Genomic DNA, 27,470 nt, shown 5'->3' on the forward strand with positions numbered 1-27,470 from the left:
GTTGGCTGTGCGAACGGACAAACTTTCCGGCAACAAAAGTCCGATGGAGCAAAGTCCGATCGTGTGTACAGAAAACCATAGGACTTTTGTACAAAGTTCAAACATGCATGCTCAGAACCAATACAAAAGATCAGACAACAATACAGAAGTTGACCAAAGGTGGCGGTAAAGAACAGAAAACCACGTGATTTGGTGAAAGTTGGCTAAAAAAGTCATGCAGTGTGTATGCAATACAAGCTCACGGCCAATGCCCTTTGTACAAAAATCCACGGGAAAGTTTGTACAAAGTCCGATCGTGTGTATGAGGCTTTAGAAGTATTATTCTTTGGACATTCTTTGGAAAGTCTTAGCTTAGACAATCAACATATGCCTTGACATATTCCACTGCAATTGGATTAAGGTGACTGAGTTACCAGCGAGGATATAAATGTTGGAGTATGCTCCCAAGTGTCACTGTTGATGGGGGGACTCCCTCCTGGCCATGAGAACACACAGTGGGGGTTATTTACGAAACGCAAATCCAATTTGCACTACAAGTTGAAATTGCACTGCAAGTGCACTTGGAAGTGCAGTCGCTGTAAATCTCAGGGGTAGATCTGAAATGAGTGGAGGCTCTGCTGATTTTATCATCCAATCATGTGCAAGCTAAAATGCTGTTTTTTATTTTCCTTGCATGTCCCCCTCGGATCCAAAGCGACTTTACTTCCAAATGCAATTTCAAGTGCACTTTGAAAAATGATTTTGCCTTTCGTAAATGACCCCCCAGTGATTGTTGCTTGCAGTTGTAGCCACTGTCAATAATCACATGAAAACTCCAACAGGCTCTGGTTTTTACCATGTTGATTGATCGATCAACTTGAGTACAATCAGCTTGCCCATACAAGACTTGAATTTCGGCCGCTCCCTGCTGAACTGACCTAGATTAAAACAGTCTATGGCTGGCTTAACTCTACTTGCAGGTGTACATGCATAACACTATTTTTAACTTGCAATTTCAGAGTGTTTGCATTATAAAAGAAAAATTGGTTTTGCTAAACCCAGTTATGGTAATAATTTAAAGGTGGACTACACTGCATCAAAGCACCACAAACCAAATCACTTTGAAAAACACCCACCCTAGCATTTCTGGCCATGTCCATCTTGAGTAAGGGCAGATTATTCAGGTAGCATTTACTTCCTGGAATCTAGTTGTCCTAAGCTCAGGCATGCAGGCAGGAGGGTGTGCTTAGTGGAGAAAAACGCTCTTCCTCCCCTGGAGACTCCTGGGATGTATGACGTCATTTGTCAAGGTAGGAAACCAGAAAGTAATGGAATAAATATGAAAAAAAAGTTTAAAACAAGTAAATATGATATACCTTCCTATCTATTTACTAATACTAGCAGCATAGGCATTTAAAATAATCGAGCCCCATCTAGATCTGGAGACGTGCATAAGAGCAGAGGTTCTCCCGGTTCGCTATCCTCATTGGCCCACACAACAGCAGGAGCAATTGGCCCACACAACAGCAGGAGCCATTGGCTCCTACTGTTGTCAATCACAGCCAGTGAGCCAATGAGGAAAGAGTGCTCCGTGTGAGAATGAACAGACAGAAAACAGCTCAGAAGCAAACCTGCTCAAGTGCCCCCATAGAAGAGATTTGCTATTAGGGGCACTCAGCAGGGGAGAGGAGCCAAGACTGCTGGCGGGGGGCCCAAAAAGAAGAGGATTGGGGCTGCTCTATGCAAAACCATTGCACAGAGCAGGTAAATATAACATATTTTTTTTTTTGTTTTTTATTATTTCCTTTAGAATCACTTTAAAGCGGTAGCAAAGTCCACTTTGTGATTTTTACCTACAGGTAATCCTATATTAAAGCTTACCTATACGTAAAATGGATATCTCAGAAACAGGTGACATTGCCGGTATGCTGGACCTTCAGAGCACCATGCTGGAAATGAGGGCTCCACTCACACAGCCGGAGTCTGCGAACCCAGAAGGAAGACGGGGAAGATGGAAGCATGGTCAGTGGTGACAGCGTGCCACTGGAGGGCTTCATTCTAAGGTAAGTATTTCATAATGTACTAGTATACATTACATTCTAGCACATTATGCAATTGTCTTACAGCGTAAAGCTTTTTTTTTTGTTTTTACTGTGAACCGCTTTAATTGTCGAGGTAGACTTTGCTCCCTAAAAGCATTTCAATGCTTAATTTCAAATACTTGCGTTGGGTCAGTAAAGAAAGAAACTAAGCCAAAGCATCAGTAGGTCTGTCAGACAACTAGCATTTACAGAAGGCAAGTCGGCCATTGTAGCCCCATATATTCATTTGTCTTGGCAACCTCCCTTTTTTAGCATCACTGTACACTGTTTGGAGTTTAATAGGTATAACTCAACTACTCCTTCTTCTGACCACGGTGTCATATTGATGGCACCATCGGAAGGTGGGATTCGGGAAAAGCTGCAAAATGCTGTAAAGCTGGCAATAAAAAAAATGCTATTCTAGTTAATTGTAGCCACTTTCAATTCACCGCAAACTCTAGTAAATAAGCTACTATCCCATTCAACCACCAGAATTTGGTTGATTGTGAATTTGAAACTGGACTACAATTTGACAGCTTCAATACAGATTATTGAAAAATCGAACTGAAATGGGAAAAACACTATAGCAATACTGTCAAAAGTTATTGGATTTTTCTTTCATGTTCAAGCGAGGCAATGTTGATTCCATCTCCTTGCACTCGATCGAAAACCCCCATTTTATGTCTGCAGTTGCTTTGGTGATTTCAACAAAAATAGAATCCAAAGTTTGATTGCTCTATCAAATTGCCATCTGTATGACCAATTTAAGTGCCATATCATCATAACTGGCTTTTCTCGCCCTGTTTGAAGGATAAAGTTCCTCACTCCTCAACTCCCAATATGGCCCCAGTATCCTAAGAGCCTTAAAAACAAACCAATAAAACAAAAAGAAAAAGATTTTTTCAAACAGTATGAATACCAAAATACAGAGTAACCAAAACAAGGCAATAAGGATGAATAACATACAGCAGACATCTTAACTATTTAGACGTTCTACTCTAATTGAAAGCAAACAAAGCCACTGGCAGAATCCATATGATGTGCAAATTATACGATTGAAATTCATTCTTGGCCTGATAATTCATATTGTATAACAGAACTAGATCCGGCTGATTTGAGACAAAACGGATTTTGATAAGAAAATGGAGACACCCCCAGGGTTCCACCAAATGTAACACAGATAAATATTTTCCCTGGTAAGATGGAATGGAATCTAAATGAAACTTGCCAAGTGACTCCATCATATAATTGCATACCAACTGAGTTCTTCTTTTGTAATTTCTACAGCTGAGGATAATGCATACTTATGATTTGAGGGCAATAACACAAATGGCCATTTGAAAGCAAAACATAAAGGCATGTAGCTTTTCATATGTCAATTTTACTCAAATGTAAAAAATAAAGCAAGATTGCTCTATTTTGGGTGTGCTTTGTCAATAAGAGTGATTTCATCCAGGACAATTCAAAAAGTTTGCAAGTGAGTTGAATCATTCAATAATTTATCATTTTAGTCCCATGTTGCCAAATCTAATTTGTCAAGCCCATTGGCTTAGGTAAGGCAGCTCTGATAAGAAAGAGAACTGAAAGGAATGCCCTAAATTGAGCAAAATACCAATTTCTATAGGGTCCTTGAAAATGTTTACTTGCTTAAAGATGGGATAACAAAGAATTAAACAGCCAACACGTTTTGGGGGCTCAAGCTTTCCTCCTTCACCAGGACTTAAACGTTATATAAATTGCAGGGATTTGCCGGTTAGAATATTGGAATTCGTCCAGTTTGGGAGACTTCCGTGGTAATACCAATGCCTAATATTAACACATGCCTAAGTGTAAAACCAGCCTAAATCCAACCTAAGATCTTAAAACTAAACTCCATGAAGATGTACATAAAAGTATATCAAATTTATAATTTTAGTCCCATGTTGTCAAATCTAATTTGTCAAACCCACTGTCTTAGGTAAGGCGGCTCTGATAAGCAAGAGAACTGAAAGGAATGCCCTAAATTGAGCAAAATACCAATGGCTATAGGGTCCTTGAAAATGTTTACTTGCTTAAAGATGGGATAACAAAGAATTAAACAGCCAACACGTTTTGGGGGCTCAAGCTTTCCTCCTTCACCAGGACTTAAAGGGTATATGAATTGCAGGGATTTGCCGGTTAGAATATTGGAATTCGTCCAGTTTGGCAGACTTCCATGGTAATACCAATGCCTAATATTAACACATGCCTAAGTGTAAAACCAGCCTAAATCCAACCTAAGATCTTAAAACGAAACTCCAAGGAGATGTACATAAAGGTATACATTTATGAAAAAAAAATCACAAGTATTTTTAAATACAACTAATGTAAGCATCAGAATTTGTCTTTATTTCTGCCTCCTGTAACCAAATTGCACAGCAGTACTCAAACTGGGAGAGCAAGGGACAGCGTTAAAAGCCAAATCAGGCTCTGCATCACTGACCACGGCTTTGGGCCTGTGTCTGGTTGGATTTGCTGGTGATTTCATGTCTCAGGAGCTTACACATTAAAAGGCTCAAGCAAAATGGAAAAAAAAATGGTTTCTTCTGTTGATATGCCAATGATACTTTCCATTTGTCCCCTCCCCTGACATTGCTAATAAGCTTGATCACACCAACCTTAAAAGTATAAAGAGTGTTCTGATGTTGGCATTGCACTAAGAAGGTCAGTCAATACCAACATTACATTAACATGCCCATAAAATGACCCTATTAGATAAATGGTTGCCCAGAAAAATATCATCTGCAGTGAGGCCAGAGGCAATACCGGTGACTAGTCCTTTGCTCTTCACCATTGTTTATTTGAGTAGAGCTTCTAGAGCTTAATTAAAGACTTATATGGTTGATTTGCTGTTTTCCTTCATGATTTTTTTTCCTGTTTCACAATTCATCTTGTTTATAAAAGCTTATTCAAGGGCTGAGTTTACTGTTTATTAGTCTTCCTGTCAGGTACCTAGTAGAAGCTAAGCTGACAAGAGGGCTTCCCTTACACCTACTGTTCAGTACCCTCTGGAGTCGGTGACAGGGTGTAGCAGAATTAGGTAAGGGAGCCTGTGGTAGGCCCTGAGACAGTGGGTGGCCAGAGGATAGTCTGGGTACTGCTGAAATCCTGTGGATGCAGGATTGGAACTTGTGCAGAATTCCATCACATAGAATTTGTAGGTGCAGGAGTCAAAACTATTGTCAAAGCAAGACAGAGTCAGCAACAACTGAGAAGAAGAGGTATCAATTCAGAAGGCAGAAGCAGGGTCAGAAGCCAGGCAGGGCTTGACAGGCAGAGGACTGAGTCAGCACACAAGCCGATGTCAACAACAGGAGATCAGAAACAAGTGGAGACAGGAGGAAAGTAAGGTCAAAGCATAGGATCATCAGGATGCAGGTTTGGTCACAGGTCACTTAAGAGGACAACCACTCAGCAATTCCCTTTAGTTCGCTAAGCCTTAAAGTGGTTCTAAAGGCAGAAGTTTTTTTTCATCTTCATGTATTCTCTGCATTCAGGTAAAAAAACCTTTTGCAAGCAGCTCGCCCCCCTTATACTTACCTGATCCTGGTATTGATCCAGTGCTGTGCATGAGAGCAGCAGCTTTCACAGCTCTCCCCCTCCTCATTGGGTCAGCCAATGGCTCCCGCTGCTGTCAATCCCAGCCAAAGAGGAAGGAGCAGTGGGTGGAGTTTAGCCCTGCTCTGTGTGTCAATAGAGAGGAGTGAACATGCACAAGTGCCCCTAGAGCAAGTGGCTTGCTATAGGAGCACTCAGTGGGGGGGGGGGCAGGAGTGCCAATCACAACCAGTGTGGAGGGAGAAGGGCTGAGCTGCGCTCTGCACTCTCATGGACACACAGAGGCAGCACAGGAGCAAGCAGCTTGCTCTGGGGGCACTTGGCAGGGGGAGGGACCAGGACCACCTGAGAAGAGGAGGATCGGGGCTGCTCTGTGCAAAGCCCCTACACAGAGCAGGTAAGTATTATGCCCCATACACACGGTCGAAAATTCCGACCACAAAATCCATCTGATTTTTTCCGACGGATTTTGGCCGAAACTTGTGTTGCATACACACGGTCGCACAAAGTTGTCGGAAAATCCGATTGTTCGGAACGAGGTGACATACAAAACGTACAACGGTACTACGTAGAGGCCAGTACCCAATAGCTTTCATCTCCAAATTTTTTTCTGAGCACGCGTAGCACTTTGTGCATTGGAATTCTCTACACACGATCGGAAAAAGTCCGATCGGACTTTGTTGTCGGAAAATTTTAGATCCAGCTCTCAAACTTTTTCCGTTGGAAATTCTGACGGGAAAAGTCAGATACAGCCCACACACAGCAACATAATCCAATCGTACTTTTTCCGTCGGAATTTTTGACCGCGTGCGTGTATGGGGCATAAGAGTTTTGTTATTTTATAAAAAAAAAAAAAAGAGCATAGACAGTAACTTTAAATAGGCCACTGTGATCATGAACATGGGTAGATGTGCAGATGCACGCACAGCCCTGACTCTGTGTACTGGTCCATGAACTGTTCTGTGTGTATGGGCAGGTCTTCAGGCAGTCTTGCACCTGATCCTACTGACTCCTCCACTAGTAGAGTCTCCATTCTGGCCACTTAACAATAATGCAGATCAAATTGGCTTTAGTACAGCCACTAGAGAGTGTAAACATACAACTACGCACAAAAAAATATATGACCATAAAAACATGGCACATCAACCATCCAAATGGGCTCAGCATGTCAACTTTTACATCCAGATAAACCTCATAGTAATAAGTCAAAATGAGAGCTTGCTGAAAAGCCAGTCTCCCCTTTCCCCAGTATATGGATTGTGCAGGCGTACATTCTTCTACCTTGTCTCAAAGGACAACAGAAAACAAATTCCATCTACCTGCACTAAAGTTATTTTATAGCCAGGTCAACATTATAATTAATTTCTTGAACTTTATGCCCTCTTTTATACTTCTAAAATCTCCTTTGCACAGTTTTAGTGCCTTGGCACAATGTGGCCGTATATTAAATGTCAGCTTTATTCAATGCCCTATATCAGTGACTTGTTTAGTGTCTATAAATGTCACACTGTCATTTGCCCCGTGTTTTGTTCTCTGCCAGCCAAGGCACAGCTTTGCTGCCAACGAAAGGTGTTTTTACAATGTGTTTTCGTGCAAATATTCCAAATTTAATGTGTTTGAATTGCTGAGAGATGAGCAAATGATTTGAGTATTTGTGTAGAAGATAAAAGGCTCACGGGTTTTATTGTTACATGCTGGATTTGACATTAAATTATTATCTATTTTGTAGAACAGCAAAACTTTCAGACCGGACCATTTTGGTGGCTTGAGACCAGAGCACTTTTTGCGATTTGGCACTGCGTCGCTTTAACTGACAATTGCGCGGTCATGCGACGTGGCTCCCAAACAAAGTTGGCGTCCTTTTTTCTTTTGGTGGTATTTGATCACCTCTGCGGTTTTTATTTCTTGCGCTATAAACAAAAGACAATTTTGAAAAAAAAAAAACACAATATTTTGTATTTTTGGTATAATAAATATCCCATTAAAAAAAAAAATTTCCCTCAGTTTAGGCCAATACGTATTCTTCTACATATTTTTGGTAAAAATAATTGCAATAAGCGTATATTGATTGGTTTGCGCAAAAGTTAAAAAGTTAACAAGTTAAAAATTGCACTGATTACTGTGTAAATGTGACTGTCAGGGAAGGGGTTAACACCAGGGGGTGCTGCAGGGGTTAATTATGTTCCCTATGGGAGTGATTCTAACTGTGGGGGGAGGGGACTCATAAGGGGAGGAGACCGATTGGTGTTCCTCTGTACTGGGAACACACCTTCGGTCTCCTCTCCTCTGACAGGAGGTGGATCTGTGTGTTTACATACACAGATCCACGGTCCTGCAGTGTTACCGGGCAATCGCAGGTGCCCGGCGGACATTACGGCCACCGGGCACGTGCACTGGGTCCCGAGCAACGCCGCTGGTGCGCGTGCGCCCCCTAGGTGGCCGGGAATGGGAGGACGTCATATGATGCCCACCCAGGATGGGAGATCCCATCTGCGGGCATCATATTACTATGGGTGGGTAGGGAAGTGGTTAAGCACTCCTCCCCCCCTTACCTGCCACATTTGGCATGTCCTTTTTTTGGGGGGGGGGGGGGGGGGTACCTAGTTTTGACACGTACTTCCTGTCCCACTTCCTGCTTCCTTCGTCTCACCGCCTAGGCGACTCCTCCTCTCCCCCTCCCTCTCTGCAAACTACTGGGACACGTCACAGGTCTCAGAAGATCGCATGGCCACTAAGAGAGCTCAGGGAAGTGCAGTTGCTCTAAATCTAAGGGGTAGAACTGAAATGAGGGGAAGCTTTGCTGATTTTATCCAATCACGTGCAAGCTAAAATGCTGTTTTTTATTTTCCTTGCAAGTCCCCCTCGGATCTACAGCAACTTTACTTCCAAGTGCACTTGCAGTGCAAAGTGGATTTTCCTTTACTAAATGACCCCCCTATATTTCTGTTCAATAAAGTGATTCCTTCAGTTTTTACCTCAATTACCTCTGTACGATGATTGCGGTAAAGGGCTAGTTTATGCTACCTTTCTGCTGGAAAGGTTTGGAGGGCAGGACACAAGCGGGGTGCCAGGCGGTCCATCACAAAGGTAAAATACCTTCTGTGTACAGCAGCCCCCCCATATACTTTACTGAGCCCCATCTCAATCCAGTGATGTGCACCAGAGCAGCAGTTCTCCCGGGTCTCTTCCTCCTCATTGGCTCCCGCTACTGTCAATCACAACCAGTGAGCCAATGAGGAGAAAGCGAGGATGGGAGTGGGGGTGGGGCTGCGCTGCACTCCATGTGTAAATGAACACACAGAGCAGCAGCTCAGAAGCAAGCCAACTCGGGTGCCGCATACGAAGCTGCTTGCTATAGGGGCATTCAGCAGGAGGGAGGGGCTAGCAGGTCCGGTGGGGGACTCAAGAAGAGGAGGATGGAGGCTGCTCTGTGCAAAACCAACTGCACAGAGCAGGCAAGTATGAGAAGAAGTGGAACCCTTCTCCACACTACCAGTGTTAAATGCTCATTATGTCCTTGGGCTTGTATACGCTTGTGGTTGGGGGGGTGGGGGGGTGGGGGGGTAAAGACACGTTTGAAACATATTTTGACAGCCCCCAATTGCTCCACTTTAAGCGACAAAGGCAGTGGACAGGTGTAAATATGCCTCAAGATGTCTCACTTGGTGGGCAATTCTGCCCACTGAATGCAACCTATACATTTGAATGTTGTTGCGCCACAACCACCCACGCACATACTGTAGGGGATGATTTATTAAAGGCAAATAGACTGTGCACTTTGCAAAGAGCAGTTGCTTCAGAGATTTGTAAATTAGCAGAAGCTCTGCTGACTTCCATCATCCAATCACACGCAAGCATGCCATAAGCTGTTTCTTTTTTTCTTTTTCTTGATTGTGATTGGGTATTCATTGCAAATAATGCTTCCCCTGATTTACTAAGGTCTGGGGCAACTGCACTTGCAGAGAGAAGTGCTTTGCCTTTAGTAAATCACCCCCACAATGTTCAAAATATGTAATGCTTGGGAGGACTGTCAGAAACTGCAGACCTAATAAAGGAAAGAAGAAAGAAATGGCTGCACATCCAGAACTCCCTCTTTATTGATCACAAGGATGACACCGAATACACCAACAAATGGTCACGTAATACAGGAAACGAGGGACAGAGGGTGTGGACATGCATGATTTTTGGCTGGGGATATGCTGCAGAAGAAAATATGAAACTGAGAACATGTTACATAAGGCTAGGAGATTTCCAAGCTATTACTCGAATCAAGGATCCCACTGCAGACTGCTGAGGTCCGATGGCCGCACATCATAGACCAAAGGGCCGCACCAGGGCTCTAGACATGACAAGCTTTTAACCCTTGAAGTGTGAGGGACACAGTGCAAGGGTAGAGTATTTCTAATTCCCAGAGTTGGGCTTTAAGTAAAGCTGCTTCTGCTATTATTCCCCAGGCCCCTTCCAGGGTGAAAATAAATAAAGATTCGCATTCACTCTTATCCAGGATGAACGGAGATGAGCTCAGGCCTGTGGACTTATACTCAGCTGAAGATATAAGGTGGGAGATTTCTTCTATGACCTTGTGAAGTTCCTTAAGAGTCAGCTAAATCCAGCACCCACGGGCAACACATCTGTGATAAGTGTGTGCGGCATATAAAGGAAAAGAGCAAAGCACCATACAGTATATTCATACAGTATTACCAGATGTCTGAAAATGGGAAAGAGGCACCATTTAGTGTCAAAACGGGGCACGATTTAGTGATAAAACAGGGCACTATTTGGGGTCAAAACGGGGCACCATTTACTGCTAAAATGGGGCACCATTTACTGCTAAAATGGGGCACCATTTACTGCTAAAATGGGGCACCATTTAGTGATAAAACGAGGCACCATTTAGTGATAAAACGAGGCACCATTTAGTGATAAAACGAGGCACCATTTAGTGATAAAACGGGGGACCCATTTAGTGATAAAACGAGGCACCATTTAGTGATAAAACAAGGCACCATTTAGTGCCCTCCCCACACAGCCAATAATATGTCAATCATATTAGATGTAAAAAACAAACCATTGATACTTCATGCATTAAAGAAATGTTTTCTGGACTTACAATGGTCGACATTAGCAATTAAGGCTAAATACATAAAAACCGAATGGAAAAAAGAAGACCAATACTGCTAGAACATCCATCCCCTATACTTTAACCTCTTGCTTACTGGGCACTTAAACCCCCCTCCTGTCCAGACCAATTTTCAGCTTTCAGCGCTGATGCATTTTGAATGACAATTGCGCGGCCATATAACACTGTACCCAAATGAAATTTTTATCATTTTTTTCCCCCACAGAGCTTTCTTTTGGTGGTATTTGATTACCTTTTTTATATATATATATATATATATATATATATATATATATATATATATATATATATATATATATATATATATATATATATATATATTTTGTTATAAAATTTTGCAAACGGGTAATTTTTCTCCTTCATTGATGTACGCTGATGAGGCAGCACCGATGGGCACCAATAGGTGTCAGTGATGGACACTGATGGGTGGCAATAATGGGCACTGGTCAGTTACACTGATAGGCAGCACTGCTAGGTGGCAATGATTGGCACCACTGGTGGGCATTGACTACACAATGATAGGTGGCACTCTTGGGCATTAATAGGTGGCACTGGTCGGCTCTAGCTGGTGGCAAAGGCAGGGGTGTATGGTGGACACAGATGAGGCATAATTGCCTCTTCTTCTTCAGGACTGATGTCCCTTGCAGATAAACTGGTGATCGGCTTTTTTTTCTCCTCACGCTGAGAAAAAAAAAAAGATTACCGAGCTTTTGTTTACATCCTGTGATCAGCTGTCATTGGCTGACAGCTGATCATGTGGTAAGGGGCCCCTTGCTCGGATCTGTGATCACCCGAGTCACCCACGTGCGCAAAGGGGAGGCCATCATATGACAGCCTCCCAGAAATTCAGGTCCGCGCTGTGCCCGTTATTTGGCTATAGAACAGACGGCAAGAGGTTAAAGCAGTTTTAAACCTCTGAAGTGAAAAATGAACATATCACATTCCTCTATAATGTGTAATTGCCTCAATCCAAAGCACCTAGTGTGGTACCTCTCATTCCGCTCTGATCTCCCCACCCTGGGCACCAAGCAATCCTGGGAGATGGCGCCTCACCAAAGCTGTGTGAAAGGGCCTGGAAGCCATCTGGTACAATACCCAAACTGTTAACTGATGCCAGGACCTTCTTATCAGTCCATTGATTGGACACACACAGATCTTCTCTATTAACCAAAACATAATCAGTCTAGGTACCTTCGTAAAGCTGTCAAATGCGCAAGCTTGAGCAACCCAGAAAACAAACAGAGATCTTGCCAAATCACTCCCTATTGTAAAGACCTCAGCTGGAGTCTATAGAAATACACATTTCTGTCTCTTCCTCTTGGTAGAATCCATAATCTCATTATTTTTCACAACTTCTGAAATAAAAACAATAGAGCCAGAATAAGGAAATATTTACCTCCTTCAGTTAACTAATAGTGTTTTGAGCTCAAAGAAAATGCTACCCTGGGAGAACCTGGAGCAGAACCGACCCAATTCCTCTCCTAGGCGAACTGGGCCTCTGAAATGTCATATTTATATTAATTTTGAAGGCAATTAAATGCTGGGCAATGACATACAGTGTAACCTTGGTTTACGAGTAACGTGGTTAACGAGCGTTTTGAAAGACGAACAACTTTTTTTTTTTTTTTTATTCTGACTTGGTTTGCAAGTGTTGTCTTGCAATACAAGCAGAATTCAAGCTAATGGGGTGTGCAGTACCGCATTTGGCTAGAGGTGCGGGGGGCGCCGGGCACACTCGGAACGGTTTGGAGCTGTTCGGAAATACTCAGAATCACTCGCAAATACTCAGTTCCCAAGTGTTTCCAAGCCTGCCCGAGTTCAGCCGAGCTGTCCCTGATTATTTCCGAGGCTTTCCGATGCCCCCCACCTCTGGTCACATGCGGTATTGCATGTAATAAAAGTCAATGCGGAATATCTTCGTTTCCATTGACTTCTACAGGGAAACTCGCTTTGATATGTGAGTGCTTTGGATTACAAGCATTTTCCTGGAATGGATTATGCTCGTAATCCAAGATTTCACTGTACATGTTAACAGACTGTAACATGTAAGTATTTAGAGATATTAATACCTACAGAAAACTGGATCTGTGTCATGATCAGCTTCCTGATTGGTCAAGTCATTTCTGTCAACACCCCCTTGAGGTCCACAAAAGGGGACTGCAACCAAAATTGACAGCTCTTATTTTAACATAAAATGAAGGAACACCTGTCAAATTATATAAGAGCCACTATATCATCTTGCTGATTAATGAAAGTCTGCTGAACCAGGACATTATTAGATATTCTCATCTCAATTCCTTTTTATTTCTCTGTTGCATAATTGTGTCTTTGTTTCTTTGTAATACCTTTTTTTTTTTTGTAAAGATTTTATTGCACCATTTATTACCTTTTCATTATTAAATGCCGGTTCACATATACATGGCTTCAAAGCACACAGCAGGTGATTTACAGCCTAAGCTGTACCTGTTTCATTCATTCATGAAACTCTGTAGGGTATGTTGTGTCTATTCCCTCCATTCAGGTCTCAGATTACACTCAGCTCTCTGCTCTATACTGTGCAGAGTATGATGTCAGATCCCCACCCTCTGCCTTTTGGAGCTGAGAAATAGCCTTTAATCTGTGTGTTTTAGAAAAAGGATTTAGACTTTTCGCTGCCGATGACATGCATAACATGTCATGGCATGGCAATTGCTAAAACAAGCTCAAGCAACATTCACATATCCTCTCTTTGTGTTCTAAACCCAAAAGTGCTTGGCTCTGAACTTCTCCAGGTTCACATCTGTCAGATCTTGAAGCAAATGAAGAATTGCGCATATTCAATTTTGTACAGAACTTGTGCAGGGGAGAACACTATATTACCAAAAGTATTGGGAAGCCTGCCTTTACATGCATTAATGGGATCCCAGTCTTAGTCCATAGGGTTCAATATTGAGTTGGCCCACCCTTTGTAGCTATAACAGTTTAAACTCTTCTGGGAAGGCTGTCCACAAGGTTTAGGAGTAAGTCTATGGGAATGTTTGACCATTTTTCCTGAAGCGCATTTGTGAGGTCAGGCACTGATGTTGGATGAGAAGGCCTGGCTCGCAGTCTCTGCTCTAATTCATCCCAAAAGTATTCTATCAGGTTGAGGTCAGGACTCTGTGCAGGCCAGTCAAGTTCCTCTCCCCCAAAATGTGTTCATCCATGTCTTTATGGACCTTGCTTTGTGCACTGTGAACAGTCATGTTAGAACAGGAAGGGGCCATCACCAAACTGTTCCCACAAAGTTGGGAGCATGACATTGTCCAAAATGTCATGTTATGCTAATGCCTTAAGAGTTCCCTTCACTAGAACTAAGGGGCCAAGCCCAACCCCAAAAAAACACCCACACACCATAATTCCCCCCTCCACCAAATGATTTGGACCAATATACAAAGCAAGGTCCATAAAGACATGGATGAGTGAGTTTGGGTTGGAGGAACTCGACTGGGGTGCACAGAATCCTGACCTCAACCCGATAGAACACCTTTGGGGTGAATTAGAGTGGAGACTGTGAGCCAGGCCTTCTTGTCAACATCAGTGCCTGACCTCACAAAGGCGCTTCTGGAAGAATTGTTAAACATTCCCATAGACACCCTCCTATACCTTGTGGACAGCCTTCCCAGAAGAGTTGAAGCTGTTATAGTAGCAAAGAGTGGACAAACTCAATATTGAACCCTATGGACTAAGACTTGGATGCCATTAAAGTTCATGTGTGTGTAAAGGCAGAAGTCCCAATACTTTTGGTAATATAAATAATATTAAATTATATTAAAAAAAAATAATAAAAAGTGTTTTAAATTCAATAACATATAATAAAACAAATAAAAACCTCGCCTCCTTATACATGTACCTACACACACATGCACACATCTAGGATGCATGTTTGTACGTAAATGTATTTTAAGTAATGCATATTACATTTTTCCAAGAGCCCTGGAGTGAGAGGACTATATAGGCCTATAGATAATTTTTAGTATTGTAATGTTTTATTGTTTTTCAGGTGCACACAGTTTTACAGCTTGACTTATTTGCTAACTATTTACTCAACACAATCTCAATCAATTAAATTTAGCAAAAAGGGAAATACGGTATACTGTGCCTGTGGGCACTAAAATAAATTTGAATGTATCTTTTATTGCAAATATTGCAATTATTTTAAACAAGAACAATCATATGTATTTTTTTGGGCTGTGGAAATTAAAGATTAATATATCGATTAATCGATTAATTTTTTTGATTGAGCAAAATCCTTTTGATTGGTACTTACCTCTCCGCCGGCTTCGGGTCTTCAGGGAGTTCCGTCAGAGATCCGGTGACGTCACAGACATCAATGTCACCAGACTCCTCCCCCCTTCCCCAAGTGCCCCTGTCTGCTAACAAAGGGAAGGGGGAGGAGTCAGGTGACGTTGAAGTTCTGATTGAACGTAACGCGTGCAGTGGGAGGAGCTATGCATGAATTTACCCGCTGCGGAACTAACACGATTGTCGGCTTTACATGCTGTGTTTTGATCATCTTTATGTGAGTAGTTTGTGTTTGAACACAAAAATTAAATCTTATACTTAAGCGGTGAGCACTTCGATCTTTTCTTTCTACCCATGACCTGGCGTCCTTGCTGAGATCTAAGGAGACGTGAGAGAAGTTTATGGTCCGTGTTAACCCTTTTGATACCCGCTGGCATGACCACCTGCTTGCACAGGGGTCCATGCCATAAGGTGAGAGTGATTAGTTAGACCGGAGGTGGAGGGATGGTCACGCCACTGTGGGAAAAAAAATTACTTAGGTCAGTGCTACAGTTTGAATTCAAAACGTATTTGTGTGAACTGTGAAGTTAAGTCATGGATTGTGGAAACTAACTAGTGTCGGGTGATTGTATATAATGTATACCACATTTACCACTAACTAATGCAGAGTTACAATGCAAGGAGATCAGCTAAAAGTAGTTGGATCTGTATGTGCGTTATAATTAATCAAAATTAGTCAATTAATCGATTTAAAAAAAAACGATTAATCGAACACGAAAATTTTAATTAGTAACAGCCCTAGTATTTTTTAAGACCTTTCCCCTGTTGGGCAAAGTGCATGTAGTACTTTGTCTGACATTGCTAGTTGCTTCCTAACCTGAGCTATGAGGTCCTGCACCCTGTCTCACCATTGCCAATCTGAAAACAACTAGGAAAGAGATGGCTGCTTCATAAAGGCACTTTTCTCGACTCTTAGCACCTTCATGAAACAAGCAGCAGCAAGGCGGATGCAAAGAGAGGGGGTGTGTCAGCCTCTGCATTTCTCTTGCTGTTGTTTGTCTCCAGAAAGTGCCCAGAGCGAGGACAAACTGCTGTTATGAAGCAGCCATCTCCTTCCTAGCTGTTGTCAGATCAGCCTTGGCAGCAGGGGACAGTAGCAGGTCAAACCTCATAACTAGTGCTAAGAAGTGCCTAACATGGGACAAAGTACTATATGTACTTTGCCCCATAAGACACAGAACAGTTAAAAATATATTTTTGGGGTACTTTTTTTTTTTTCCACACGTGTACCAGTCTACAAGACCTTTGATGCAATGTCCACTTTTTAGGCCAAGTCTAAAGTTAAATTTGCAATGCAATGCAGCCAGATTTAGAAAGCTTCTCGCAGAGCTTCCAGGGAATCAGTTTAATCTGTTGTCGAAACTATGACCCATTCAACCCTCTTTTTCATGCTCCAGTGTGTAAAGGTTGGGCTGCACTGAGGTTAAATGACAGGGAGGCGTTGGCACTTGCTGGAAAGGCTCACCTACGTTCTTGCAGCCTCCGGGCCATTCAGGACACGAGGATATTGGCAATTATAGAGATTTTAGCGAGCATGTTCAGATGATGCATGTCAGGGTGAAAATTAAAGCGTGTCAGCAGGTAGGAGTCAGTTTGAATGTAAAAATGTTCTCGTTTGACCACAGCTTACCTTCAACAGCACTGTTGTCAATTTAATCATGGTGACATACGAGGGATGCGTCACCCGCCATAAAAAGGCAGTGAATGTATCTATGCTGTAATCACCATTGAAAGGCTATTATTTCACAAAGTAAAAAGATGCACTTCATCTCCTGGGGTCTCTAAAAAAAAAATAAGCTGTCAAATGAATTGGGACAAAGTAAGGCTGTCATCTAAAAAGGTACGCTTCCTTAGAAAAGAGACAATATGAGGACAATGGCGGCAGCATCTAACTTGTTCTTACTCTTTCTAATGCATCTGAATTTCTCTTCACAGTGGGCAAGATATGGGTTACAATGGAGCCACTGGATGCTAATTTATGTTGGGCGAGGTAGGAGAGACATCGCAAAATAAACATGTACAGCTGGAACAGGGATTCATGAAAACCAGTGAAAAACACAGAACATAATGTGTATAGCAGAGGTCACTTTAGAATTTGGGATAAACAAAGCATCCATAACTATACCCATTTCATGTTATATAGACACCACCTACAAAACCATAGTGCTTTTACATAGCTGCCAACTACAATTTTTGGCAGTGGATGTCAGCGTTGCCTTTCTTTTGATTCAGAAGGTATTCACATATCACCGCTACAAAGTACAAAATGATTAAAAGTTATTAGTGGGTGTCCGACAGGTCACCAGTTCACAGTAGGGATGTGCTGGAGCTGGAGAGAGTCCAAAGAAGGGCAACAAAACTCATAAGAGGGTCTGGAGGACCTTAATTATGAGGAACGGCTGCAAACACTAAATGTATTCTCTATGGAGAAAAGACGCTTGAGTGGGGACATGATAGCGATCTACAAATATCTCAATGGGGATCCCAGCATAGGAAATAAACTATTCAGCCCTAGGGAATGTAAAAGGACACAGGGCCACACAACGAGACTGGAGGAGAAGCGGTTTAACCTTAAACTGCTTAGGGGGTTCTTCACTGTTAGGGCAATAAGGATGGGCAACTCTCTCCCACAATTGGTGGTGGATGCAGGGAGTATTGATATCTTTAACTACTTCCCGCCCGGCTAATGTACATATACGGCTGGGTGGGTGCCCTCTCCTTCTGAATGGACGTTCAGGAACGTCCTTTGGAAGGAGGGGGATTGCGCGCATGCATGCCCGCGCATGCATGCCCGCGCAGCAGCGCAATCCCGATGCGCTCGTGTCACCCGGACGCGGCGCACCTCCGATCGGCAGGGGGGCTCTGTGATTGGCCCTCCTGATCACATGACGGCCCTCATGTGATGAAACAAACAGCCGGTTGCTAGGCAATCGGCTCTCCTCTCCTCACACAGAAGTTGTCGCTGAGGAGAGGAGAGCGGATCGCTGCAGCCAGCTGGTGATCAGTGAGTATGAGCTGTTTTTTACAGCTTTTTACTCACTTATCACCAGTCTAGTGTAAACACAAATGTAAAACATACATGTCCCCACACAATGTCCCCAAAACACACATGTCCCCACACAATGTCCCCAAAAAACACATATCCCCAAAACACACAATGTCCCCAAAACACACATGTCCTAAAATAATAAAAACACATGTCCCCCACATATGTCCCACTAAAATCACATGTCCCAATGATTTATCTGCACACGTATGTCCGTGATCACCTGCACACATCTGTACATGATCATTTGCGTACATCTGTCCGTGATCACATAAACCAATTATTATACACTTAATGGAAATTGTTTTACCAAAAACATGCAGCAGAATACATTTTGGCTTAAATTTATGACAAAATTCGATTTTATTGGATTCCTTTTAAAATAGAAAGAAGAAAATATATTTTTTTTTCCAAATTTCCGCTCTTTTTTCGCTTATACCGCAAAAAATAAAAAACGGAGTTGTGAATAAATACCACCAAATAAAGCTCTATTTGTGCGAACAAAATGATAAAAATTTAGCGTAGCATGACCGCGCAATTGTCATTGAAAGTGTGAGAGTGCTGAAAGCTGAAAAATGGTCTGGGAAGGAAGGGGGCGAAAGTGCCCTGTATTGTAGTGGTTAAAAGACTCTTAGATATACATCTTAACCGGTTCCCGGCCGGCGCACACCGATGTACGTCGGCAGAATGGCACGGGCAGGCATATTGGCGTACAGGTACGTCCAATCTTTATCACGGACATCCGCTCATTCTCATACTACGGACGAGGATGAGAGGATGTCCGTGATAGGCGGAACACTGACTGCTGGGAAATTGAGTGTTCCGCCTATCACAGACAGAGAGGCGCGGCTTTTGAACAGTGGAATGGCCGCCGTCTGTCAGACGAGGAGGAGAGGTGCGGCGCGACATGGCACACAGAGGCTGCAGAAGGCAAAGAGACAGGTAGGCTGCGATGGACACAGGGAGGGACGGGACACAGGCATAGACGGGACACAGGCATGGACGGGACACAGGCATGGACGGGACACAGGGATGGACACAGGGATGGACGGGACACAGGGATGTAACAGTAGCTGCTGCATGTCTCACCCTCGGCTTATACACGAGTCAATAAGTTTTCCCAGTTTTTTGTGGTAAATTAGGGGCCTCGGCTTATATTCGGATCGACCTATACTCGAGTATATACGGTACTTATTTTTTGTAAAGTTAAGATAAAAGAATATATATGTACGGCTGAATACGGCTGAGTATGGCTGGGTACGGCAGAGCATGGCTGGGTACGGCAGAGCATGGCTGGGTATGGGACGGCAGAGCATGGCTGGGTAGGGGACGGCAGAGCATGGCTGGGTAGGGGACGGCAGAGCATGGCTGGGTAGGGGACGGCAGAGCATGGCTGGGTAGGGGACGGCAGAGCATGGCTGGGTAGGGGACGGCAGAGCATGGCTGGGTATGGGACGGCAGAGCATGGCTGGGTATGGGACGGCAGAGCATGGCTGGGTAGGGGACGGCAGAGCATGGCTGGGTAGGGGACGGCAGAGCATGGCTGGGTAGGGGACGGCAGAGCATGGCTGGGCAGGGGACGGCAGAGCATGGCTGGGCAGGGGACGGCAAAGCATGGCTAGGCAGGGGACGGCAGAGCATGGCTAGGCAGGGGACGGCAGAGCATGGCTAGGCAGGGGACGGCAGAGCATGGCTAGGAAGGGGACGGCAGAGCATGGCTAGGCAGGGGACAGCAGAGTATGGCTAGGCAGGGGACAGCAGAGTATGGCTAGGCAGGGGACAGCAGAGTATGGCTAGGCAGGGGACGGCAGCACGGAGGAGAGCGGTAGATACTGAGAGATACTAAGCACTGTGACGCATCAACGCCCTGCACGCACGTCGACATATTTTTGTAGTCGACGTAATCGATTACGGCGACTCGTCGTGGCAGCTCTAGTGTTCACTAAATGAAAGCCAAGCCCCCCACAGTTAGTAACACACCCCTAGGAACACTTAACCCCTACACTGCCACCCACTGGTTAACCCCTTCACTGCCAGTGTCATTTACACAGGAATCACTGCATTTATATAGCAGTGATTGCTGTATAAATGACAATGGTCCCAAAAATGTGTCAAAAATGTCCGATATGTCCGCCATAATGTCGCAGTCACAATAAAAATCGCTGATCGCCGCCATTACTAGTAAAAAAAAAATTATTAATAAAAATGCCATAAAACTATCCCCTATTTTGTAAACTCTATAACTTTTGCGCAAACCAATCAATAATCGCTTATTGCAATTTTTTTAACCAAAAATATGTAGAAGAATACGTATTGGCCTAAACTGAGGGAAAAAAATGTTTTTTTATATATTTTTGGGGGATATTTATTATAACAAAAAGTAAAAAATAATGCATTTTTTTCAAGATTGTCGCTCTATTTTTGTTTATAGCGCAAAAAATTAAAACCACAGGGGTGATCAAATACCACCAAAAGAAAGCTCTATTTGAGGGAAAAAAAGGACGCCAATTTTTTTTGGGAACCACGTCGCACGACTGCGCAATTGTCAGTTAAATCGACGCAGTGCAAATCGCAAAAAGTGGTCTGGTCTTTGACCAGCAAAATGGTCCGGGGCTGAAGTGGTTAAAGGACTCAACATACAGGGATATGGGAAATCAGCATAGCCACTGATACATGCACCTACATAGGTTGAACTGGATGGGTTATTATCTTTTCAGCCTTACCAACTATGTAACTATGTAACATGAACCAAAAAGCAACATTCAGTACATTGCATTTTGATGCTGAGATTTTTGTTGCTGATGTATCATGATATAGCGCTGATACAATTTTCACTGTGCTAGTTATAGAAAAAGGAAGGAATATGGCTGACCTTGATGTTTAGGGTTATATATATACTATACTATTAAACCTTCATTTTTTTCAGGGCCAAACGAGGGGACAGTGTCTCCACCAAAAGAATGGAAAGTAAGCAGAAACCTGGACCCGTTCATAGTAAAAACTCCTCAAGAAATGACATCTTAAATGTATTTAACTTGTCAGATTATAATTGAACTACTGCAGAAATAGAAGTACTAGGTTTGGGTCTAACCTTTTGTCCCACTCAGGAAATAGACCAATTTGAGACCATTAAGGACCTAAACTTGTTTGCTTGTAAGCTGACCTACAAGTATTTATTTGATCAAGAGAGAAAGAGAAGGGATAAAGACAAAAAGCTCAGAGATCAATGGAAAACTTTTTCCAGTGAGGGGTTTCCGAGCACTAAGAGATCTTACGGATCTTTTGGAAGAAAATTTAAAATTTGAGCAACAATCACAGACTTCCCAAGTTTTAGAGCGAAATGATGTTCCAAATGTCGCCATTAACAATGCTTCACAAATCACTATAAAAAATAAATCAGAGAAATTTCCCCATTAGAAACCAATCCAAATATCCCGGCTTTTGTTACACAGGTCACAAAGGAAATTGAAAAGCTACAAATATATGTTGATAATTTGTCCCCCGTTCAGAAACAGGCTTTACAAAAACTTTGTGCACAAGTGGGAATTATCATTAAACCCTCAGAGAAAGGGGGCAATATTGTACTCATAGAAAAAGTACAAAATGTGTAACAGGATCCTGGACAATGAAGAATAGTATAAAAAAAATCTCTGTGGAACATGCTAGTAAGGTTCAGAATGAATTACTTCTATTGGACTTGCTTCATCAAGGAGTCATTACTAAAGGTTTATACGAGACTCTTCTCGTTAAACATCTTATTATTCCAACTTTCCATTCTCTTCCAAAGACGTATAAAGCTCTGGTGTGCCCTCCTGGAAGATCAATTATATCTGGAAACGGTGCATATACTGGCTAGTCAATTAGTTGACCAATAACTTCGCTCCTATGTTGTATCACTTCCTTCATATGTTCAGGACACACCAGATCTTTTACAACGTCTGGAAAATATTCAAGTACCGGGGGATACTATTCTAGTGGCTATTGACATCGAAGCCCTGTATAGTAGCATTCCAAATTCTTTGGGTCTGTCTGTTATACAGGATTTCCTGAGTGAGAGAACTTAGGACACATGGTCCTTCAGTAAATTTTGTCTTTCTATTTTGGAGCATATTTTAACAGGGAAATCCTTATCCTTTAATCATTTCCACTACATCCAGGTGCAGGGCGTTACGATGGGCGCCTCTTGTGCGTCATCGTATGCCAACCTGTACCTGGGGGGGTGGGAATGTATGCTTTTTTTCTGACGACAGGTATGCCAAATATTGGGACTCTATCTAATGTGGAATAGGTATATAGATGATGTTTTGATGTTGTGGACTGGGTAAACTGCTGATCTAGCTGAATTAGACCAGAATGCATTTAATTTAAAATTTACTATGTATCAAAGAAATCCATTCCCTTCCTGGATATTACAATTGTGATTGAAGGTGATAGGAATATCAACACCACTCTTTATCGAAAGGAGACAGCAGGGAACACCCTCTTACATGCTAACAGTTTTCATACAACCCCTCTTATTAATAGTATCCCTTATGGACAAAATCTCAGGTTACGCAGAATCTGCTCTAATTATATACTATTAAAGCAAGAAACAGACGAATTACGAATGAGATTATCCAATGGGGATACTCAAAGACAACACTTAAAAAAGCTTACAAAAGAGCATCTAAACAGAACAGACAGGAAGCTCTATGTAAGAGACCCCGACAAAATGAGGAAGATACCACCAGGATGAGTATTACCTATACCCATCAACACTCATGTATAGGAGAAATACTCAAGAAACACTGGTATCTCCTTACCAATGATCCCGTTCTTTACAAATATACAGGTTCTAAACCTAATATCACTTTCAGGAGGGCAAGATCACTCAGGGACAGATTGACACAGCCATTTTACTGAGACAGCCAGGGAAGACAGACGATACTACATCGAGAGGATCCTGGCAATATGGTTCATGCGCTTTTTGTCCACGGATATATGAAAACCATGCAATGTATCAATGTAATGGCAGATTACACTCTACGATACACCGCATCAACTGTCAGAGGGAGGGCATGGTGTACATCAGGGATATGTAATTAGTGGACCTCCAGCTGTTGCAAAACTACAAGTCCCATCATTCCTCTGCCTCTGGGTGTCATGCTTGTGGCTGTCAGAGTCTTGCTATGCCTCATGGGACTTGTAGTTCTGCAACAGCTGGAGGTCCGCTAATTGCATATCCCTGGTGTACATTATGTTTTCTGAATGTGGTAGTTTCTAGGTGGGCAAAACTAAACAAGCTTTTTAGCGTCGAATCAAGGATCATATATACTACATGAACAGCAATCAACTGCTGACACATATAGGACAACATATAAATCAAATGCAAGCTGGTGACAGAGGTGTAGTAACATTTGTAGTAATAGAACACATTCCAATGAACTCTCGAGGGGGTAATCATGATAAAAAGATTCTACAAAGAGAAATGAGATGGATTCATATCCTAGCTGCCGCTACTGCCCCTGGTCTCAATGATGCTATTAGCAATAAGCCTTTTCTTTAAAAATACTCATATCTCTTTCCTCACGAGAAGATATCTGTTCATTTCACTGTCTGTATTGATCTGTTACAGGATGTAACAGAACCATCTTTTGGTCTGGCCATATTCGCCCTATGTGTGTTTTTTATTATTATTTTATTTTTCCATTTATCTGTATTTCCATCTTGTCGTGAGCTTGCCGGTTGCTTGTTGGCGGGAGTTTCCTGATTTCGGGGACTCATGTTGTTGATGTTGTTTTGTTTTGCGTATGTGCGACTTGCGTGGCGTTCATGTGACATGTCAGTGCACCATTTGCCGCATATGCCCTTTTATGGAGGGCTTGTTCTTGTCCGTCCACCTATCTGAAGGGTAGAGTTTTAGTGTCAGCCACTTGGTGTGTGTTTGCGTGGATATGTGTTATTATACTGCTCTATGTACCTTTCCACTTCTTGTGTACATCTATTTAATAACTGGATAAGTCTGCAGTCTTGTGACCAAGCTCACTTTCTGTTAATATTTATTGAACCATTTGAGAAGTCTTTTGTTTGGCCACATGACCATGTTCACATGACTATGATCACATGGTTGATGGTATATGTCATGTGATCAGATATCTTTTTATCTGTAAAGTGTTTGCGGTCGTATGGCCCTGCCCACTTCCTGTTGATATCTGTTCAATTATCTGAAAGGTGGGTTTGTGGACACATGACTACACCCACATGACTACGGTCACATGGCAATGTTATATGTCATGTGACCGGATAGCTCTCTGCTTTATTTATGTCCTATCAAAGATGGGGATGCAGATGGTCACATGACTGAGCATGTGGCCCATGATCATGTGGAGTTGTTCTATGTCACATGACTTGCTTTTTTTGGCACAATTTTTCAAGCTGCCACACCCCTCAACTTCCTTTCCCTCTATATAAGTTGGTATGCACATGGGCTTGGGCCACACACAGCAAGCAAAACCGTACACGGGGGTGCAACACCAAAAGGTAAGCCATATTTTTGCTCAACCATTCCAGTAACCACTTTGCGACTTTATGTCCTAAAGTGGATATTTATTCCATTTAATTGCTTTTATTACAGTGGTACACTTCTCCCCTATGTATGCGGCAATACAAACTTGAGCCCCAACAAAAGGTCTCCCCCTATGTGATGAGCACAGTTCTTACACATTCAGGTGAGTCCATGCAATTTTTTTTTCATATGCCAAATACCTAATAGCTTGCTATGCTCCCTCTCAGATATTCCATTCTTAAGGGGACTGTATACTTACCCATTTAATAACTTGGTCCGGTATCCATGGGCCATCTCTTGGTACTATTGGTAAGTACCATTTGTATATACTCTCTGGATATTTTCTTTGGTAATGTTTCCCTATTATATAAATCTTATCTAAAGGGTCAATAATTAATTATTGACTTGTTTTATTTTTAGATATTGCATTAAACATGCCTATAGTGGGAATTTGTGACCACTTACTGCTGTGTGGGATTTATATTGAAATACCTATACATGAATAATATTTACCAGGTGAGAGTCAAGTCTAATATAAACCGGTCTTTGAATTGGGGGATTTTTATAATAGCACCTTAATCTATAATGTATGTTTGTTGTTTTCTGTCTTATTTAGTGGTATCTACTATAGACCACACGATATAGGTGTATCCCACTACTATAGACACATATGCAATTTAGTTTTTTGGTTGTTTGTCAGTTAGGTCAAGTTCTTCCACGCCTTGAGCCACAAGTTTACCAGGCAAGCATACACGTTGTTATGTTTATATGTAATTAGTCTCTGTTTATATGTAGACCTCCTGGGGAAATCTTGTGACAATCATAATTCATACTTATATAGATATATACTACATTGCATACTTACACATGTACTCTCTTGTTTTTAAATATACCAGCACCTACTCAGTATCTGTCCTGAGGAAGCTAATATTTTAGTGAAACGCACCAAGCAAGTTTTTGGAGGCATTACTGGATCAGAAATTTTTCTTTTACCTTGATACAGTATTAATATTTGTACCATAGGTCCAGTCCTCTATAACTGCATTATTGAGTAACTGGTAAATGTGTGCATACAGGGTGTTGTTTGTATGTTGTTTATGTTTTTTAACTATGTTGTAATACAATATATACTTTTTTTTACTGATTCTCTCTCTCACATTATGTGCCCACAAAGTCCATTAATTTTTTGGCTTGGTCGATCCTTGAGTATATATTTTGGATGTTGGCATGCTGAGGGTCTTCCCCACTTGGGTTATATAAGCATAAGCATAAAAGCATTGAATTCGGTTTGGGGACAGAGCTCAGGCCACATGGACCTTTCTGTAACTACACAAGTGTGCAGCAATAACTTCCTGATTATCATTAAACCCACAACACATGTGCTGGGAGTGAAGATGGAAGTTAGAGGGGTTTTTAAACTAGGCGACGGAGGGGAGGGTCCAGAGATAGAGATAATCAGAAATGAACATATTCCAGAGGGTAGTATTGGGGGCATTAGTGGGTACAACAGGTCCTATTTGCAATCTCGGAACACCCAATAAGAGGACAGTATGCGACCGGTATAAACTACGTGGCATGTTCACCAATGCCAGGAGCCTTGCGGACAAGATGGGTGAACTAGAGATACTGTTGAATGAGGAGGATTTGGATTTTGTGGGAATTTCAGAGACCTGGATCAACAGCTTGAATGATTGGCTGGCAACCATTCAAGGGTATTCCCTTTATTGCAGGGATAGAGAGGGTAAAAAAGGGGGAGGGGTATGCCTATATATCAAGAATAATGTACAAGTGAATGTAAGAGATGACATCAATAAGGGAGCTAGGGAGGAGGTGGAATCCTTTTGGGAAGAGTTCAGTCTTGTAAACTACCATTCGTAATCTAGAATTAACATTCGTGATGTGGCATCTGATGAAATCTTGAAATGCAGCGCACATTCTCATCTTCTTTATCGGGATAATAATGAAGCTGCTTTGCTGGCGATACTGATGTAGTTAAGCTAAACATATTTTAAAAGGCATTTGTTTTGTGCGATCTGAAAATCGCGAATCAACGCTCGCCAAAATTCTACTAATACGAAATTAGCATAAGGGGCCCAAAGTCGTCCAACAATCAAACCGTGTGTATGAGGCCTTAAGGTTTGACCTATATGGTTTTGGTAAATCTGAAGGGAAAAAAATCTACAGAAAATAATACAATGTGTATCCAGCTGTATACTGTGGATAATGAACTTAAAAGTCTCAAAGTAATTTTTTTATTTTAGGTGGTCTTATGGCCCGTACACACGATCCGAATATCATACGAAAACGGTCGTCCGGGGAAGGATCGCACGATTTTCGGATTAAGTGTACGCTACTTTCAACAGCCGATCACAACCGTTCATACGATTATTATTCGATCGGACATACACAGAAATTTTCCTCGTATGATTCCAGATCGTACGATTTTCGTTTAGTCAGTATAGTTGTTGTCCGAAAATACAATACAAATAAATTACAACACATGACATAACTTCCGATTTTTTTTTTTCTATCATACGAGAATTTTCATGACTTTATTTAGCTATTCAATTTCTACTTGCGATTATTAACCGAAAGCGGTCGTACGATCAGTCGTACGATATTCGGATTATGTGTATGGGCATTAGTCTGTTGACACATGGTTCTACATATCTTGTTAATATTTATTTATTTCCGGTACTTACATAGCACCATCAATTTACGCAGTGCTTTACATATACATTGAACATTCACATCAGTCCCTGCCCTCAAGGAGCTTACAAG

The 27,470-nt window shown here is 42.1% G+C and overlaps 1 protein-coding gene across 3 annotated transcripts in view; it reads right to left on the reverse strand.

Moving 5' to 3' along the window:
* Positions 1–27,470, reverse strand: part of SAMD12 (sterile alpha motif domain containing 12) — a 927,470-nt gene that overhangs the window by 583,625 nt on the left and 316,375 nt on the right. Inside the window, exon 4 of one of the 3 annotated variants that reach the window (XM_077493251.1) lies at positions 7,398–7,546. The exons of the other annotated variants lie outside the window; for them this stretch is intronic. Within the exon in view, the coding sequence (XP_077349377.1) occupies positions 7,443–7,546 (104 nt within the window). The 3' untranslated portion in view covers positions 7,398–7,442. Of the gene's footprint in view, positions 1–7,397; positions 7,547–27,470 lie in introns of those variants that run through there. 3 annotated transcript variants of the gene reach the window in all.

This window comes from Lithobates pipiens, unplaced genomic scaffold (genome assembly GCF_037356315.1).
Source record: "Lithobates pipiens isolate NorthernLeopardFrog02 unplaced genomic scaffold, aLitPip1_a1.2 Scaffold_19, whole genome shotgun sequence".
NCBI classification, from domain to species: domain Eukaryota; kingdom Metazoa; phylum Chordata; class Amphibia; order Anura; family Ranidae; genus Lithobates; species Lithobates pipiens.